This window comes from Erpetoichthys calabaricus, chromosome 3 (assembly GCF_900747795.2).
Source record: "Erpetoichthys calabaricus chromosome 3, fErpCal1.3, whole genome shotgun sequence".
NCBI classification, from domain to species: domain Eukaryota; kingdom Metazoa; phylum Chordata; class Cladistia; order Polypteriformes; family Polypteridae; genus Erpetoichthys; species Erpetoichthys calabaricus.
In genome coordinates, this window is record NC_041396.2 from 31929983 (window position 1) to 31950471 (window position 20489).

Here is a 20489-nt window from a genome sequence, read left to right on the forward strand (position 1 = left end):
TAGATAGATAGATAGATAGATAGATAGATAGATAGATAGATAGATAGATAGATAGATAGATAGATAGATAGATAGATAGAAATGAGAGGAAAGATACTAGATAGATAGATAGATAGATAGATAGATAGATAGATAGATAGATAGATAGATAGATAGATAGATAGATAGATAGATAGATAGATAGATAGATAGATAGATAGATAGATAGATAGATAGATAGAAATGAGAGGAAAGATACTAGATAGATAGATAGATAGATAGATAGATAGATAGATAGATAGATAGATAGATAGATAGATAGATAGATAGATAGATAGATAGATAGATAGATAAGTGAATTTTTTGTCTTCGCATTTAAAAAAATCAGAATTTCTATACATCCTGAGGAATGGCTGCTGCTGCTAGAAACCATTAAAGAACACTCAAGCAAAATATAAACAGACATATTATACATATACAGTACATAAAAAAATAAAAGTGTTGCACTTCTAGTAAACTCTACACAGTGAAGAGTGTATAACATGATTGAAAAAAATATGTGTAAGGTCAATTTTGAGTCTGGGGGTGCAGGTTTTTATGGCCCTATAGCGTCTCTCAGGAGGCAGCAGAGTAGATAAGGGTGAGTAGAGTTTTCTTTCACAATGCTGTTCTCTTTGCAAAGGCATGGTGATCTACGAAATGTCTTCTGGTGATGGCATTTGATATCTAATTATTTTCTGTGTGGAGTTTACCGCTCTCTGAAGAGCTTTTCTGTCTGCAGCTGGACTGATTGCGTACCACCCATTGATGCAATGTTTTGAAACACTTTCTATGGAGAAGTGATAAAATGGAGAGAAGCAGCTTAGAAGACATTGAATTTTTTAAGTGTCCTTAAAAGCAGGGATTTTTCTTGTGCCTTTATGACCCGAGTGGTAGTGTTTATTGACCACGTAAGATCCTCTGTAAAGTGGGTCCCCAGAAACTTAAAAGTGGAGACCTTCTCATTGTGCTCTCCATTGGATTTAAGAGGAGATACAGTATGTTGGCACGTAGTCTCCTGAAATCAAAGTCAAGTTCTTTTGTTTTCTTGCTTTTAAGTAACAGGTTTGTTTCTGACCACCATGCTACCAAATTGCAGACTTCATCGCTGTAGGTTGTCTCGATCGGCCCCACCACTGTTGTATCATCTGTAAATTTTGCAGTCTTGTACTTTATAATTCATGTTGGTGATTTTCTGTATTGTCATCCAGTTACGAATATATCTAGGGGTGGCATTTAAGTAGATTTTGCCTTGCTAGTTGTCCACTTTTTATTTTGACTGTCCTTTGTGTAAGTACACACCTTGACACTTTCAATACTGGTCCATCAGCTCCATCTATAGATTTAGACCTTATTTTACATTATAAATGGTCATAACATTGCCTAGATTGATGCTTCATATTCCTTCCTTCTTCTTTGTATAAGTAGTCACCTTCACATTTTCCATCTATGTCCCCATCATGCTCCTTTGTGAGACCTGTGCAAAACAGCTACAGGTGCTGAATAGCCCTTCGTGACTCCCACCTACCTCACTGGGTCTGGTCACTATTTGTTTCCATTTTGCAGACACCCAAATATGACTCCATTTTGTATAGACTGTCCAGCTGCTATCTTATCATGTGGATATCACGTGCACCACTGAGTGACCCCTGTGTGTGGGTGACCATAGTGCATTTGCCCATCATGCTAATTTAACCCCTGTTTATGAATAACTAGCAAAGCAGAATTTTAAAAAATCCAGATGGGAGAACGTCAGCTGGTATGGTTAACCAAACATCCAAAATTCTCTTCTTCACTTTCAGGAGCGATTCTTCTGCCTGTCTATTAATGACTGCTATTTTGACATCTAACTTGACATGTGTTTTGACTTTTTGAGTGGATTTCCAATATGGCACATTGCCTGGATACCCAGTCATACCTGTTTACCTTACCTAGGCCCCTGTAATAACCATTATTTTTTAGCGTGTCCTTTTGAGACCTCTCTGTATGATTCTCAGATATCACTACTTTGGTCCTTTACCAAGTGATTGTTCAACCCACTCATACTTCATTGTGCCTCCTACAAACCAACTTGTGGGTGTTCACATTTGGCACTTTGTCCAAGTGTTTGGTGTCTAACTGTGTGGGTGGGCACATTAGCATGTTTTGCATTATTACTATAATTCATAACTCCTGACTGCTGTTGACATTCATGTGTGATGGTATATTTTGATTTCTCTCTTGCCCCAATGAGCCATTCACAGTTATTAAGCATACACTTACACATTGTGACAGGTAGGTGGCACCACTGAGTCCCAAACTCTGGACACAACTGATACAAATAATCACGGGTTCAAATATAGTAATTTTAGTTTTGTTCAACTACCTTATACAGCACTGTATATACAGGGATGGAGTAACCTTCATCTTTCTTCTCTTCCTCCCAATTCCTCTTCCTCCTCACAAGTTTTGTCTGCTGCCTCCCGACTCTGACTACCCAAGGTAAGGCAGAGGACTCCTTTAAAGCCAGACCTTAGAAGTACTGTACTTCTGGTGTTTGGGTTAGTCCAGAGGAGAGGTGGAAGTGTCATAAAGTACGGATGGTCGATCACTGTAGCTCCCCCTGGTGACATCCATAACACCCAGCAGTGCTGTCCCACAGAACTATTCTCAGCCTGCACTGTGGTCTGTAAAATGGGAGCAGTGACACATGAATGCTGCCCTCTAGCCTGTTGGGGAAGTGTATACTCTAAAGAGGCTAACTCCCTCGATCCTTCCATCATTCTGGAATCCCTTTCAGGCAAGGGATCAATTCCCAACCTAATTGGGACACCAGTCCGTCACTGTTCTTCCATGCCAGCGTATCTTCCTGGCAAGGAGCCACCTTTCTTTCTGGATGGGATGCCAGACAATTCCATATGGCACTTACAACATAGATTCATTTAATTTACTCCAAAAGTACCCCTCTGAAGAAATTTGCATCTTGTCACTTTGTTTTTGCTCAGCTTTTTACTTTCTCATGACTATCAGCCAGTATTAAGCCAAGTGACCTTTTGCATCGGTGACTACTTTGACACAATATGCAGCTGACCAGCTTAACTGTTGTCTGTGCCCTTCTCTGAGACACATGTGGATGCCAGTCCTGCTACTTTGTATCCCCAGTGCATGTTTATCCGTCTTGTCCCACATTTACTTAGCACAGTATGGATAAATGAAAGTGACAATTCAGTGTGGAGTACAAGTACAGTACCCAGCATGCCTGCCCGTCTCCCATGGCACAGGGCTTTGCGTAAGCACAGAATGCAGCCTGATTACCTCTGCTCCTTTCATAGATGCACAGCTTGGCTTCATTTGCGATGCACCACTTACGTGGGCTGCGTAGCTTCCGAGGAGACATGACAAATGTGCCCCCCAACCCCCACCTCAGTTCTATTTTTAATTTGTGTCTTTCTTTACGTGGAAAATTAAGCCTCCTGTGAGCATGACTGTTTTCCACATTAAAAAAAAATGTATCAAGCCTCTTCATATCTGAGCCTTTCTCTTTTTCTTACTCTCGCTATGGCCCAGAAGGTGATGATATGGTATTGTGGTTAAGGCCTCAATCTCAGAGACAATGCCTATTCCATACAGACAACGGAAAACCCCAAATCTTCAGACTGACGCATTTGAAATAAAAAAAAGAAAAAGAAAAAACTCCGACTAAGATTGTTTACATTTTATTTTGCGCCTTTCATCCTGCACTTCTGCAAAGTCACTTCCAGTAAGTCACTCTTGAGCAAGGTCTTGGAACAAAGAGGAGCTGACAAAGACACACTGAGACTATTATTGAGACTGGAGTTTGATTGTTGTCAGTCATCTGTGAAGCACAGGGAAGTGACTCAGGGATGCACAGGTAGTCAGTACCTGAGGTTGAAGTGCTCTGAAGCAATAAGGAGATAAGGCGACTCAGGGTCTGATAAGGAATCCATGTCTAAGCCATTACTACTAGAGCCTAATTTCCTCTGGTGCATAAGGAGGTAACTCAGAGTCCCATAAGCACTCAGTGCCCGAGCTGGGTCTTCACCCTTCTCATGTCTCACTGTCTGCTCTGATGTACAAGAAGATAACGTGACCCAGAGTCATATAGGGAGTCTGTGCCTAAAGTATGTGTAACAATTGATGCTCAAAGAGGTAGTCAGTTCATAAGCCAGGACTAATAATGTAGTTACGTCAGAAACACAAGGAGGTAACATCCATTCAGGGTCATCTTGGGAGTCAGTGCCTTCACCTAATTTGAAACTTGAGTTGAGCTGGGACATTTCTGATGTCATATAATCTACTTTTGAAGCATAAGGAGCAAAGACAGCTCAATCTGTGTTGGGAGAGCCAGTGCTTGAGCGTATACTAGAGCCACATGGTCTTTTCAGAGGTATAAGGTGGTGGCTTGGAGTCAAGTAGGGAGTCAATGTCTGAAGTTGAACCGGCCTTTCTCATGACATACGTAATAAGCACGTGAAGTGACTTAAGGTCAAATGGGGGAGTCAGAGCTTAGGTTGAGAATTAACCCTGCTGTTGACGTACAGTATGTTCTTTTCTAAGGTGGTTTGGAGTCATGTAGAGGGACTTCACCTCATGTGAGGAACAGATCTAAGCCAAAGTTAACAATGAGTCTTCTCTGAGGTTTAAGAAGGTGACTCAGGGCTCTACAGGGTAGTCAGTGCCTAAGTTATGATTTGGACCATTGTCTTTGGAAGCACAAGGAGATAATGTGACTCAGTGTTATGGAAGAAGTCTATTCCAGAATTGGACTGACCCTACTCATGTCACTTGCTCTACTGATACATAAGGGATTAAACTGACTGGGTGTCATATTGGAGGTGGGGCATGGATAACATGGTATTTTATGAAGCATAAGGAGGTTACTTGTGGTCATACAAGATGTCAATATCTGAACTAGAAAGCAGTCCTGTCTATAACATTGGACAGTACCTTGAGAGTAGCAAGGATGTGCAGTGATTTAAGATGAAATTAGGAGTTATTGCCTGACCTCCTATTGTCATTCGGTCTCTTCTGAAGGACAAGGATTGTGAGATGACTCAGAGTGATGTGTAGAACCTCATGGCATCATCCAGTCTTCAAGAAACATGAGTGATTCCTAATCACATAGACCATCAATGCCTTAGGTCAAACTGAGGTCAAAGAAATGAGATCAATAGGATGGCAGGCACGCCTAAACCATGTGTAGCTGAAAAGCACAAGGAGTTGAGATGACTTCATGCACAGGGAGTCATTTCCTTTGCCAGGACTAAATCTTTCTAGTGTCATCTACCCATTTGAGAAGCACAAGGTGATTCTGGTCATGCAATGAGTCAGTATGACCTGGAATTGGAACTTCTAATGCCTAAAATTCTCCTCTGAAGCCCAAGAAGGATAGTCAGTGACGGAACCGGCGAAAGGGACAGGTGGTCTTTTTGTGAAGCATAAGGACCTTCAAAATTCAACCTGGTGCTATCTTTTTAGAAATTAAGGGAACAGAATTGCAAAGCTTTTTTGGGCTGAATGACAAGTTGTTTTCAAAGTTGTTCTCATGTTCTAATAAACAGACGAGTTTAGATCTAAAAGATAATCTATAACTGAGATAGGATTGGGTACTTCTTATGTCATGCAGTCTCCTCTGAAGCATAAGATGAGTCACAGTACATGCACCTGAACCAGGAGGAAAACTGCAAAATCTTCTCAGAAGCATTAAGAGGTGACTCTGGCTCACAATAGGTAGGGAATGCCTGAACTGTAGCTTGGCTCTCACCTGTTCAGGTAGATGAGCTAATTCAGAAGAATATGAGAAATTAGTAGTTCAACTGTGAAACACAAGGAAGTGAGTTCATCAAACAAAATAGGAGTTTGTGCCCGCTGCACTATGTGGTCTCCTCCATAACACACAAAGGCGAGAGTGTTTGTTCAATATTGCATATGCAGTTGGTGACTTTCAAACAGACGTCATTGAAACATAACAGCATAAAATGTCATGTTTAGAGGGAGACACTTGATTCTGTTCCTGAGCGTAGACTGCAGTCTTTTAAGAGTCACAGACTCTCCCCTAAAACAGTGAGAAGCTGAGATTATTCAGAGGGGCACAGGAGGCCACATACAACTTGTTATTGATAACGCACTGTCTCGTCTGAAGCTCATCTCGATGAAGTGACTCAGACTTGTCTGAGTAGTCCATTTCTAAGTTGAGCCTGGACACTCATTCAGCAAGGAAAGCTCATTTGAAGTTCATGTAGGCTTCCTCAGAGTGATGCTTATTTTAGTTAGCTGAACCCGAAATGGAACTCAATGTCTTGCCAGGTCCTCTGAAGCAATTGCTGGCAATTGAGATGAACGACTCAGGGCAATCACAAGATGAAAGGCTATGCTGTGTTTAGACCTGCATGACAACACATACACTCTAGTGAAGCGTGAGAGGACTCAGGGTCATCTGCTGAGCCTGTGGCCTACTTTTCCCATTGTCATACTGGTTCCTTTAAAGGTGATGGAGGTAAATTGACTCAAGGCATACTCTTGAATGCTGCCTGAAGTGGGATGGTATGAAAGAGAGGTGTGGAGTGATGCTGAAATGAGTCTTTAAGCTGCAGGTGAAGTCTTTAAGGTGGTAAGGTGCAAAACCAGGGGTTGTCTTAATGCCGAATGGTCCTTTGAAATGCAAAGAGCATAAAGAGACAGTCAGTGTGTATACAAGTTGAAAGATTCACCCCTTCAAAATACTCACATTTTGTTGCTCTGCAGCCTGAAATGAAGACACACACAATGCAACTTTTAACAGACAAATTAAATATACAATAGCAACAGTTAAAAAACAAAATAAATGAGATTGTTAAAGTATCACCGCCCACCCCCCCCATGTCAGTACTTTGTGGAACCATCTTTTGCTTTTGAGTACAACCAAGAGTTCGTTGGGATACTTCTGTAGTAAATTTGTCAATATTTTGAAGGGTGTGAGTCTTTTCTATACACACTGAGTGATGGTCTCTTCTGACAAGGCATAGGGAACTTCTGTTTTACTCATTGCCTTTGCTACTTTTGTTTTTGCTGGGAAAAGAAGCAATCTAAAGATAACACCCATGCCTTACTGAAACAGAGAGGGCCTGTAGTTCCCCGAGTGCAGATTTCTGTGCTTCTTATGTAACTGTTTCCTCAGCTTACAGGAAAGAGGAGCAGTTAGTGGTGAAGTCCTGTTCACAATGTGCATGCAACATGAAGTAAAGTGTGACTTTTGCAAGAAAAGGCAGGAAGTCAGAGGTCTCTCACCTGCTTTTTGTGATGCTTTTGTTTGAACAAGGTGGCCTGTGCTGGTGTAAGAGGGGACAATTTTAATGAGAACAGTCCACATCGCTCAGTGTAATTCTGTTACATTTTTTTTATTAAATCAGAGGTCATAAAGTTCAGTCTTGGAAGCCCTCAAATATTTGCAGGTTTTGTTCCAAGAAATTTCACTGTACATGTATCATTCTTACTGTTAACTGATTAAATTGTTTAGTTATTATGATTATTTCTAAGAAATTCATAAATATCTTTATGTTTTCTCATTGCTTATAAGCTTATGTGTCTTCAGTTTTTTTAAAATTCACCTGAAATGTTTTTGAAACTCAAAAATGTTTGGGTCATGGCAACCTGGTGGCTGTTTTACTAGTGGCCGGAAAAGTTGACTGTAATAAAACCATGGTCCCTGCAAGCCCATCCATTAGTAATCCCCCAAGCAATGGTGCATATTTCTTCAGAATCCGTTATCTAATCTAAAGTATTTTTTATTGATCATCAAACATCAAACTTTATTAAACGAAATATAAAGGATGGCAAAGTGACCTGTGGTCACGTGTTTGCAGCAAACTGATTAAAGCCACCATAACAGCAGAAAGAAAAAAAAGACAATGACATCTACTGAGCGTCAGGCAAATTGCAGGAGTTAATTAAGTAATGAAGAATGAGAAACAATAAGATGACAAGGTGGTCATCCACATTGAGAAGTAAGAAATAATCCTGAATATGAAGCAATTCAACAGCAGACAAACACAGTGGCTCAGAGGTGTGCAAGATAACGTGCTGGATGTGCAATTCAGGAATGCCCCAGACATAGAAATGCACAATAACAATTGAAAAGATCACCAAATAATCAAAACTTCAGACTATATGAAAGCATTAATTTATTGCTTTTACCTCCTTACATCGATGTTTCTTTGAAGACCACTACATCAGCGATGTGAGTAATGCCACACTGTGTTTCTAATGTTGAAAACAACAGAACGTGTTACCAAAATAGAAAAGCTTGGTCGTCAAATACTTGAAACATCTGACCATATGCAAGCATTGCTTTTACATCCTTAGATGTGTTTTTTGTTTGAGGAGCACTACTTAGGAAACACTCCACCAGTGTGATCCTGGTAAATCTGTATTTTTTAATCGTGAATACAAAAGAATGTGTTGACAAAATGGAAAAGTTCAGCTGGTTCTCTTTGACCTACCTTTATTTTAGGCATCAAGGCCCATTTGTTTCATTAGTTAAAAATAAATTTTCTAAGAAATTTAGAGAAAAGCCAAGCAAAATGACACCTTTTATTGGCTAACTAAAAAGATTACAATATGCAAGCTTTCGAGGCAACTCAGGCCCCTTCTTCAGGCAAGATGTAATCAGGCCTGAAGAAGGGGCCTGAGTTGCCTCGAAAGCTTGCATATTGTAATCTTTTTAGTTAGCCAATAAAAGGTGTCATTTTGCTTGGCTTTCTCTACATTCATAATGGCTAACACGGTACAACACCCTAGTACTAAGAAATTTAAACATTTAAAGTTTTGCCAAAAATACAAATACAGACAGGTCTCGGTTTATACAATGAAATAAGTGTAAGATGAAAACAAAACATAATGTTGAAACATAAACAGAGGAACATTATGCAATATACAGAAAAATATACACAGGCATCAGAAAACTGGTCCATCTCGTGTGACGACACTTCCACTTAACAAGGCAGATCAAGGATCACCACAGACAATGGAAAATGGAAACAGTTGTTAGGATTAATTAAAGAGCAGTGTCAGAACGGACTCAACAGCAGCTCCAATAATCATATTCTATATTAAAATATTGGAACTTCATCCTTGATTTAAATGTGGAGACCAATGGAGCTTCTCTGATATTTGTTATTTGATCAGGATTTGGGTACATTATAGCTCATAAATTGGCCCTAGTGTGTGCTTGGTGTGTGGGTGTGTTTGTGTGTGTCCTGCGGTGGGTTGGCACCCTGCCCAGGATTGGTTCCTGCCTTGTGCCCTGTGTTGGCTGGGATTGGCTCCAGCAGACCCCCGTGACCCTGTAGTTAGGATTCAGCGGGTTGGAAAATGGATGGATGGAATGGTGTTGCCTCACATTAGTTTTGTTTAATTTCTCAGTTTTAAGGAGGCCTGCATCTTTAAATCACAGTCTACATCCTGGGTTGATGGCACTAATAAGACCTCTATGGTGACCTCTATAAGGGGAACTAATGCCTTTATATGTGAAAAGAAGGATTTCCACATCAGTTCTAAAACTAACTGGAAACCACTGAAGTGATGCAAGGACTGGTGTTATGTAGTCATACGTCTTAGTTCTGGTTATGACCCTGTAAGTAGTAATGAGCAGTTAGAACAGCCTGACCTTAAGGTATGATTGTAGTCAATTTTGCTTAAAACAAATGAATGAATTCTTCTAACACAATGTGTGTCTGCTCTTTCCCAGGTGTTCCAACCCTGCCATCTTATCTGAGTATCTACACCAGAGGGTCCCTTGGTGCATCCGGTCAGCAGCGGGGCTTTTTCAGAGGCAATGAGCTGCAGACCTTGGAGCAGAACCTCCTGACCATCTCTGTGGGCAGTGTGGCCGAGCTTAGTAAGTATTCCTTATTTATTGGGTTGGGGCCAGTACAATAAATTCAGTATATAACCTGGTCACCTTTGCTGTGGATGGCATGGTAGAGTTCAGTGGTTACTTCTTTTTTAGTGGGTGTGGAGGGGTGGTGGAAGCTGAGTGCTTCCCACCTGTCTGCATAATGTGACAAAGTTCAGTTGTTCTGCTATATCGTGGGGAAGGTGGTGATGTAAACCTTGGAGGTGGTCCTTTATCTGGTCTAGTTGGGTGTATTGCACGTTTTGCTGAAGAACCAGCCTGTCAACTCTTGTTGGGTGTGTTACACATTTAGCAGAAGATCCTACTTACCATCTCTTTAGGCCATGTGGCCGAGGTCAGTGAGCGCTCCTCATATGGTGAAGAGAGGTGTGCTTCAGATTTAGGATGAGAAACTAGTTACTATCTCTGTGGGTAGTTCAATGAAGCTTTTAGTCTCTACTCCTCATCTGGTGAAGCTGAGTGTGCTGGTTGCCTACTCTCAGTGGTTGGTATGTGGGATCTCAGTTATTGCTTCTTTTTGCTGGAGCAGGTTGTGCTTGAAGACAAGGACATTTCTAGCCCTATTTAGTGCCTTCAACCGTCCCTGTATATCTTTTTTCCATGTGAGCATTGGAGTCTTCACTGGCCATGGTACCCCAAGTTGTTGTTTATCTTGCTTGCATCGGTAAATGTCCAAGCTTCTCCTGACTCTGAAGAAGAGCCCACTGTGGTCACTGTGACAAAGCTCTTTGTTTCCATGTTATTTAACTGTATCTGGAGTAGATTCTGTTCACCATTTCTTTGGACAGTGTTACACAAATCATTGTGCTGTCCAAAACTTTGTAGTCTAAGTGTGCTGCCAGCCTTGGAGAAGAACATGTGCACCATTTCTAGGAGCAGTGATGGCACACCTAATTGAGCTACCTAAGTTGGTTGAGTGGAGTGTGAAGGCCTTGGAGAAGCATTTACTGTACTGTGTTTGCCATCTATATTGACAGTGCATTTGGAGCTCAATAATCTTAATTTTTGGTGGAGTAAGTAAGACTCCAGAATAGGTCCTCCTAAGTTACTCTACAAATAATGTGATAGGAATTGCTTCTTTCTTGGCTTAGTGGTCTGTGCAGGCCGATCATTGTAATGGTCAATATGATGGAATCATTCTGTGTTCTTATCTAGTTTAATAGGATTTGCTTCAGACCCTGTAGAGGAACCTGCCATAAGCAGTATGCAGAGCATAAATATGTTCTCTCAGGGACTGTCCTGAATGTTCCAGAGTAGGTCCTGCTCACCACCTCTTTAGGCAGATACAGTACTTGGAATGAACTACAGAATTAAGCAAAGACCCTTCTCACCATGTTCAGATTCCATGTGGTTGAGCTCAAACGACTGCTTATTGGGTGGAATACCTCATATTAAAGGCTGTTGGGCCTCTGAGTGGGCATGGTGGCACACCTTACTGTGCTCTGCTAACTTATCCTGGACCTCAATGCCTGTGAGATGATGTGATGGAGCTCAATGAGTACTCCTCACTAAGCTTAGTGAATATAACCTTGTTTGTTGGAACAGAGTGGGAATTGCTCACCTTGTTTGGGCAATGTGGTACAAATTGCTGTGCTCTCTAATCTTGGTGGAGAAGAATACCCCAGAGAACAACCATCTCTATGCCTCTATGGACTGCATGACGGAGTTTAATGAATGTGTTTTGATTGTTGAAGCCGGATGTGTTGCATTCTCCAGAGTAGGCTCTGCTCACCATCTCCATGGGTAGTGTGGTACACCTCACTGTGATCTGTGAACTTAGGAAAGCAGGGAAATACTGCAGGCCTTGGAACTGGAGCAGCTCACTATGTCTTCGGGCAGCATTGAGCGTTCCTCATGTCAAGATGCAATGGTGGTTTGTACAAGTGAGCCGGATGTGTCCACGATTGACTGCTGCTAATCACTGTTCCTTGTGCTGCTTGAGCCAGTTAAGCTAGGGTGTGGAGAGCTAGCTAGCACCTGACGTTTGTTTTACGCAACTGCGTGACTGCTCAGGAACTGTCTAATCCTCCTCCTGGAATCCTCTGAGACGATAAGTCGGCTCTCACAAACATCACCTTTGAGCCGTGGGAATATACTGAGCTGGAGATCAGCTACATTTTGCACCAGGGTTTAATAAGATCAACTTCTTTCTGAGGTTTTTTGTTGGAAAGAAGCCAGGCATAGGTACCAAGCAGGTAGAGTTTACTGAGAGAAAAATGGATAGTGATGTATATACGTGTTAGAGAGGAAGCTGTTTCCCCTTGAGAGGCATACATAAGAGCAAAACAAATCTGACAAATGAGAGGAGATCATTCAGTCCATCAAGCTTGTTTGTTTAGCTTATAGCTAAGACTGTGGCTCTGCCTCAAGAACAGGTGATTCTCCATCAATGAAAATGTATTTGTGGTTTTGAGTGATGTCTTCCTTAGAATTGCTTTCTTTATTGCACAAATTAAAGTTATCGAACTAAGTAAAAATCATAAATAGGTCTGGTCACCTGCACAGTGCGGTTTCTTTGGCCCGGGGCCACCTTATCTCTATATGTATATACAGCTAATCCAATGTCTGTCTGTCTGTCTGTCTCTATGTCTGTTCGCTTTTCACGAGAGAACTACTTAATGAATTTAGATTGGGTTTTTTTCTATAATTGGCTTGAACATTCTGGTTAATTTTGCGACTTTGCTAATCGCACTAAGTATCATAGTTCGCTTGTGATACCGATTTATTTACACGAATCCGAGAGAGTGGCTGCAGGCTGAAGGGAAGTGGGCGGGGCCCTCCTCACTCATTCGCCAGCCTCCGTTCGAGTCGCTCTACCTCTCACCACATGTTGGAGCGTACCTCGCCTCCACTTAGCTAGCGAGAGATCAGAGCTGTGTGTATTTTAGAGGGTAGCTGCTGATTGCCAGAGATATCACGGCCATGTGCTTTTCTCCCCATGTGGGGGATGCTCTCCTGTCAGAGCTGAACATGACCAGATACAGTGCCAACGTTTGACGATGAAATGTACCTACCTTCCACTTAGCCAGAATTACATATTTAAAATTTTTTTTTTTTAATTTATTTTTAAAGTTTGTCCTGTTGCACTACTATGTGAGCAGGGACAGCTAGTAGACTATAAAAAGTCTCCAAGCTAGAATACCTGTGCCATAGATTAAGCACACATCATATTAGTCGTACTTTATATTGCCTTTTATAGTTGGCATTAACCAAACAAATTAAGAAACTTTGTTGAATATCTCACAGGTGACCTGGTGATCAGTGCAATGTACCAACTGCAGCAGCTGGGTGCCCAGAGTACAGGCCGAACCTTTCAGCTGCACTTTCGACAGGGGCCTCTGTCCTGGGAGCCTGAAGCCCTACACACACTCTACTACTACACTGCCTGCCAACAAATAGACTGGGACAATCCCAATAGTGAGCCTCCGAAAGTCAAACTCTCCAGTGACAGGTAAGCCCCCATTTCCTCATGTGACACTCTCCTTCAGTTTCAGACAGCTTCATCATGCTGCCTCTTCACCTCTTTCACAGGCCGTATGCCTCCCTGCCTCCTTTGGTCGAGTGGATCCGTGTCTGTGTTGCCTATGCTGAGCACCGGCACAGCTTGACAGTGGACAGCAATGACGTCCAGCAGGCAGCCAGACTCCTGCTTCCTGGAGTGGACTGTGAGCCACGGCTTCTGAGGTAAGACTGGGGGAGGTGGTGCTGGTTTTGGCGAGTGGAAACTGGCTGAGGGTTTTTAACATTTAGTGCCTTATAATGGCCTATCTATAAAAATTAATAAATATCTTCTCCTCAACGGCAGTGAAGTACAGTATATACAGTATCCATATTACTAACCGAGAATGCTAAACCGGATGATGGACGCAGGCACATCCGGCAATGGGCCGTAGCTGCAAAAAGACGTACTGCGCAGGCGCAAAAAGAGTCCGCGAGAGTCTGTCTGCTTGAACAAGTTTGGACATTCTCGTCTGACCTCTCACATGAACAATGGGTTTATGTCCAAAAAACTAGACATTTTTAGTTTTTTCACTCCATTCTGTAATCTCCGTAGACTGGAGATCAGCAGTTAAAGAAATACTCAAACCTGCCTGTCTGGCACCACCAGTTATCCCACAGTCAAAATCACTCAGATCATACTTTTTCCCCATTTTGTACTGTTGATATGAGCATTAGCTGACCTACAAATATAGCAAGACAAGCTAGTTAGGTAAGTAAATGAAACGTACTGGCAGGCAAATAGGTAAAAATATATGAAAGAAAAAGACAGACAGACAGACAGACAGACAGACAGACAGACAGACAGACAGACAGACATGAAAAGTGCTAATGTGAAATGCACTATATAATAGATAGATAGATAGATAGATAGATAGATAGATAGATAGATAGATAGATAGATAGATAGATAGATAGATATGAAAAGTGCTAATGTGAAATGCACTATTTGATAGATAGATAGATAGATAGATAGATAGATAGATAGATAGATAGATAGATAGATAGATAGATAGATGAATTTATTGTCTTTGTATGATCCTGAAATGAACTGTACTCCAGCTATATATAAATAAATATATGAATGACTAATACAAAGAGTGGGCTATGCAGTAGTTTCTGACGTACCACTTCCTTATTTTCACAAATCCCTGGTTCATGTTATCGCATTTCAGTCCAAACACCTGATTTGCCTCTGCTGCTGCCCTTACCACCTAGGTGGGCTGTAATGAATGAAATGCCCTCCTTTAGAAAGTTAGAACAATGATTAGAGGTTGGTATGCCATTCCGCTCTAAGGTGCCTGCTGACTCCTTCCATTTGTCAGACTGACGTAGAAGCTGTCTAGTGAAAGGTTTAGGTGGCTGTTGGAAGCTGGCTGTTTTCTTTATTCTGTGTCAGAATTAGAACAGTTCGGACCATGAAAACAGCAGTGAATCGTGACTGCTGAAGTTGCTACCCACTGAGCTTTTATTCTGTTAGTCTTTCTACATGGTGATTGTGTTTTGTTTGCCTTTCATATTTTTTTTTCCTGCTTAAAAAAGCCTGAGTGCTTTGGGTAAGAATTCAAACAGTGGCAGTGCTGTGATTTAACATAATTAAGAATATATGACCAATTGACAGCTTTATCAGTAATATATTAGACACTTATGGTATCCTGGATGGGAGGCCACCCTGAACTTGCCCTGATAGGGGTGGCAGGATAACAGACAATGTAAAGATGTTCTAAGCATAAATTAAGAATGGAAGGCCTGCAGGAAACGCTGTCACAGTGGTTGTGTGGCCTTTGGCCAAACATTGTCATCAGGAAGGGACACTTACTTGCACTATCTATGGCCTCTTGATACTTACTATACACACAATGACAAAAACAGTATCTGAAACAACATGACATCTGCCCTGCTTAACCAACACTAAGAAATCATTCAGTATCAAGCCAAGATAACCTATAACAAGGAGCTGGAATTGTGACTAATGTAATGTGGATTATAGACAGAATTATGTTCCTGCTATGAAATACACTTTAGTCAGGAGACTGTATTTAAAAATACTCTTGGACAAAAATACATTTCTGATTAAGTGTCTACCAATAGGCGCTTTAGAGGTCAAATCCGTGGATCTTTCCATTCTGGCAAATTCATGCACCCTTCTTTCTTGGTCTATCCCTCCTTGATATACATATATATTTTTTTCATTTTGTCATTCCTTCTTCTGAAAACGTATCTTCCATACCACCCTGGACTGAGCCTTGCATATGTTTCACCACATCCCAAAATACTCCTCAGGCCGTTGGACGATTGTGAGTTGATGTTGATAGGACTTGTGTTATGTCCAGTTTTTATGGGTTCAAAAATGTCTGAAAAGAGAACTGTGTTACTGCAGTTATTGGGACTTTTCAATGTCTGCTTTTCGCCTGCCCCCGCAGAGCTCCATTACTCACACAGTGAAGCCCTGCATTCAGCTCTTGTTACGCTGTGCATTCCTGAGATTGATTTTAGCAGCTTGTTTTCTCTGTCAGATGGTTATTCCATGACCAGGGCTAAAGTAACTAGCTGTTGTGTTGGTGGTTATTCTTCTCAGGAAGATCTTCTGCCCAAATTTTAAATCAATTGTGTTATTTCAGTGGTTCAATCTGTAACATACAGTCTCAAAAATCAAGTATAATGTTATATAAAATGGATACTTTCTAGAGCAGTGGTCTCAAACTCCAATCCTGGAGGGCCCCAATGGCTTCAGGTTTTCATTCTAACCCTTTTCTTAATTAGTGACCTGTTTTGGCTGCAAATTAACTTCTTTTGAATTAACTTTAGTTGACTTGAAGACTCAGAGCCCTCAATTGTTTCTTTTTCCATATTTAGCAACCAAACAATAACGAGATACAAAATGAGCCAAAACATGACCAGTAAACTGTGTCCATCATACAATATCTGAAAATAAAGAAAGATGAAGGTTTCAGGAATGCTGATCTGCTCAGGTCCTCATTTTAACAGTCCTCTTAGAAAAGGGAAAATCAACAATTTTGGAAATGTCTGCTATTGCACAATGAGAACAGCAACAAGCCATGGAATTAAAGAACGGGTTTAATTAACAACAAGACTCGGCGCCTAATGAAGGAACTGGTTGGAGTGAAATTAGTTGGAGTTTGAGGCCCTGACTTAGTTGGTCATCTGTTGGTTCACTCACTTCACATTTCATTTCTGTTTGGGTGCCATTTAAGGAAAGAAATGAAGCAAATCAGAGGAATGATGAAGAAATTCAGGGGATCAAATCTTAAAAAAACAAGCCAATTAAAATGAAAGGTAAAGGAGTTAATTAGCAGCACAAACAGGTCACTAATTAAGAAAGGGTTAGAAAGAAAACCTGCAGCCACTGCAGCCCACCAGGACTGGAATTTGAGACCACTGTTCTAGAGGGCACATTTAAGCATATTGAAACAGGAGACATTCAGTCCAATTGTTTTAAACATATTAAACAACTGCATAGTTGTTTGTCTGTGGTGGGCTGGCGCCCTGCCCGGGGTTTGTTTCCTGCCTTGTGGCCTGTGTTGGCTGGGATTGGCTCCAGCAGACCCCAGTGACCCTGTAGTTAGGATATAGCGGGTTGGATAATGGATGGATGGATAGTTGTTTGTAATTTTTAAAAACTTTTTTTAACAATTTATTTTTTTTTTTTTGTTTTTCAATGGACGCTGCAGGGCAGTTCAATACTTTGTAACATTTTTGTGATTGCATTTTAAAAGGAGTGTACAGTGAAATGTCTGAACATTGTAATTAAACTTGTGTTTCAAGTCACAGAAAATAAAAAAATAAACTTCTCTTTAGGGAACTTTTGGCTTAAATTTCAATTTCTGACTTCATTTCCCGATTTTGGTTTTGGTTTAGACAAATAAGATGGTGGGGACATCACAGTGTGACAGACTTGTTTTCTAACTATTTCTTTGCCAGTTCCTTTAAGTAAGCCTTTGCTAATCTGTACCACGCTCTAAAAATAAATAATTTGTTTAATTGGAGGGCTCCACCCGTCCAATTTGAACGTAACACCAAGTGACATTGAAGCCTCTTTTGAAAATTTAAATTTTCACAGTCTCATGTCTGTTACTCCAGTGCTCTCCAAGTGCCATGATGTCACACAGCTTTAAAAACCTGCAGCAGACTTCTCTGATGGATAGAAATAAATGTGTTTTTTTTAATGGGGTGTGTACTTGTTCTGTGGTCATGCTTGTAAAGTATTTGGTAAAACAAATGGCAAATAGGAAAAGCTTAGGGACAGAATCACACTTGGCACCTACCCCATTCTTCCACATCCAGCATCTCATCAGAGATCAGACAACTCAAGAGGGAGTGCTGGATAACTATCTGGTGCTTCCTTGATCCTTAGTTAAGTGGTAGGGACAATTTAGAAATTGTCCTGTTGAGGGACCCAAGGAGACTGTTTGGTGGTAAGGATTATCCTAAATGTCTGTATGTATGCAGACGGTGCCTATATAAAATATTCAACTCTGGATGTTTTCACATTTTATTATAACAATCTAGACGTGAACAATAAAGCTCAACAGTCCTATCCACTTAATTGTTCCAAAATAACATCAAATTTGGTTTTAAAGGTCCCTAAAGTTCTACTGTCTACCACATAACTTGGTAGCTTATTCCATGTGTCTGTGTTTCTTTGTGTGAAGAACAATTTTGTAATATTTGCGTGAAATTAACTCTTAACAAGTTTCCAACTCTGTCCCTGTATTCTTGCTGAACTTATTTTAAAATAATAGTCTCGATCCACTGGACTAACTCCCTTCATAATTTTAAACACTTCAATTGTGTCACCTCTTAATCTCATTTTGGTTTAAACTGAAAAGGGTCAACTCTTTTAGCCTTTCCTTATAATTCAGGAATCAATTTGGCTTTTTTGATACTGATCAAAAATATTATTGTTAAAGAGCACACAGATCTCAGCAAAGTGATCTAAATTAATTACAGATACCAAACACAAAACAATTAACCACATAAGTATTCACCTCCTTCAAGTCAGTATTTAGTAGGTGTACCTTTGACAACCATGAGAGAGACTGCTGCTGAACCTGCTTCGTAATGCGCTGGTTCTGTCGTGCAGCACAATATTGGCTGTCGGAAAAAGGGGAAGACACGACTGTGCTGGAAGATCAGCTCTAAGTCGGTAAATGCGACGTGGGCTATGATTTTTTGTCGTGTAATTTGACATGATGCAGTGACGAGATCAGCGACTGAGATTGGCTAATCTGACATACTCCATGAGACAAAGCCGTGTAATGTGACTTTGGCTTAAGCGATAGGGCGGGGGCAGTTTAAATTAATTGAGAGGCAGTGCACTTTCACACTTATTTAAAGAAATTGTTTGAAACCCATCCAACCTTTATTCCTAAAGCACTAAAATAACTCAAAACATCCTACTATAAGGTGTTATTCTATTATCTTAGTTAAGTAATACATTCTATTTAAATTTAGGTTATAAAATCTTTCGGTAAGACCAAAAGCCAGCAGGGGTTCAAAAAAAGACTGCTCCATACTGTTCCTTGTTAAAATTGCAGATCAAAATACCATATAATTATATTTCATACTTAAAATAAAAATTTAAATAATAAACATATTAAAAGTTATTTAAAGTCCATCATCATTATTTTAGGTCAGGTATTCTAAAAAGATACAATAGAACAAACTTATAGGTTAACATTAGGGCATTGAGGAGAGATTTTTAACTTTAGGGCCCTCAAATAGCATTGTTAACCGTAGGGCCCCAAAATAGTATTTTTAAGATTAGGGCACAAATTATAGAATTTAAGATTAGGATTTGTGTAAGGGGTAGGGCATACAATAATTGGGGTAATTTAAGGGTTGTAGTAATTGATTAGAGGAACTAAAATTAATCTTCTCCAACAAAGAACGTAAAAGTGCTTGTGCCAACTCTTGAATGAAGTAATACATGTCCTCCTTTATTCTATGTGGTTTAATTATTGAATTACATAAAATGTTTGGGTACTGTAAAAGTGCCTGATTAAAAGTCCCTTAGGATGTGACACCGGGGGAATCTCTGTTAAATAGAGGGTTGCTCTTGGAAAGCGTTTAGCAAAAGCCTTTAAAAGGTCAGCCATATCCCATTCAAAATCTGTTGGAGTAAATAAGTCTCGTAATCCAACCATCAAAACAAAATAGGGCTGCTGAAGATGACACCCCTCATTTCTCCAAATAAATCCCCAAATGTCATGTCCTGGCTGGCTGCAGTTGCCTTCAGGTTTTTCACTTCAACCAATTTCTTAATTAGAATCTATGTATTTGCTGCTAAAGCAATTTGTTTTTTAGACTTAATTTTAGTCAGCCCACTTGCTACAATTCAGAAGCCTTAATTGTCTATTTTAATTTTAAGCAGCTGCATGTTGGTGTCAGTTCTTTCCTGCCTTCATAGTCAGCTATAGCTAATAATGAAATGCAAACAACAGAGAAACCACCAGCTCTCCACCTGACTTGGTTCCATTTACAATGGTGAATGTACATCACAAAGTATCAGTGTTAACAAATTGTTTAGAAATAAATGAGAGAGTTTAGGGGAGAACCGTAAAGTGTAAATCTATTCTGTTCCATAAAACGTATGGATAATATTATCAGAAAAGGAAACTCTGCAATGAAATTAAAATTTGTACTGGAAGAATGAAAGGACTGCTAGGCAATGTAATTAAATATCCAGTTTCATTGTCTGCAAGGACTGTCTTCTAATTAGGAATCTGGTTGGAATGAAATCCTGCAGCCACTGTGGCCCCCCAGGGCCGTAGCTGAAAATCCCTCGACTAAGTGATGGGCTAGCCATAAATGCACATTGAAATGGAGTAGTGCCCCCTCCTGTTTTTTGATTACGCATACAGGCTTATGGATGTGTTCTTCTCCCACCTGGGTGGCATCATTTGATATATGACACCTCTTGTGCCATTTCTCTGTGTCAATAGCCCTGTGTGCCTTTTAGGGCAGGTGGGTAAATAAAGTAACCAGGAGGCTATAAAAAGCTAGCGTGAGAATAGCCAGCTGGTGATGGACAATTTTATTCCTAATCTTTCCCGACTGG

The 20489-nt window shown here is 40.5% G+C and overlaps 1 protein-coding gene across 2 annotated transcripts in view; it reads left to right on the top strand.

The window, feature by feature from the left end:
- Window positions 1-20489, top strand: part of LOC114647881 (ankyrin repeat and BTB/POZ domain-containing protein 3-B-like) — a 38038-nt gene that overhangs the window by 5770 nt on the left and 11779 nt on the right. For both annotated transcript variants that reach the window (XM_028796558.2, XM_028796559.2), the window contains exons 3-5: window positions 9743-9892; window positions 13157-13361; window positions 13442-13594. In XM_028796558.2, coding sequence (XP_028652391.1) covers window positions 9743-9892; window positions 13157-13361; window positions 13442-13594 — 508 coding nt within the window. The remainder of the gene's footprint in view (window positions 1-9742; window positions 9893-13156; window positions 13362-13441; window positions 13595-20489) is intronic.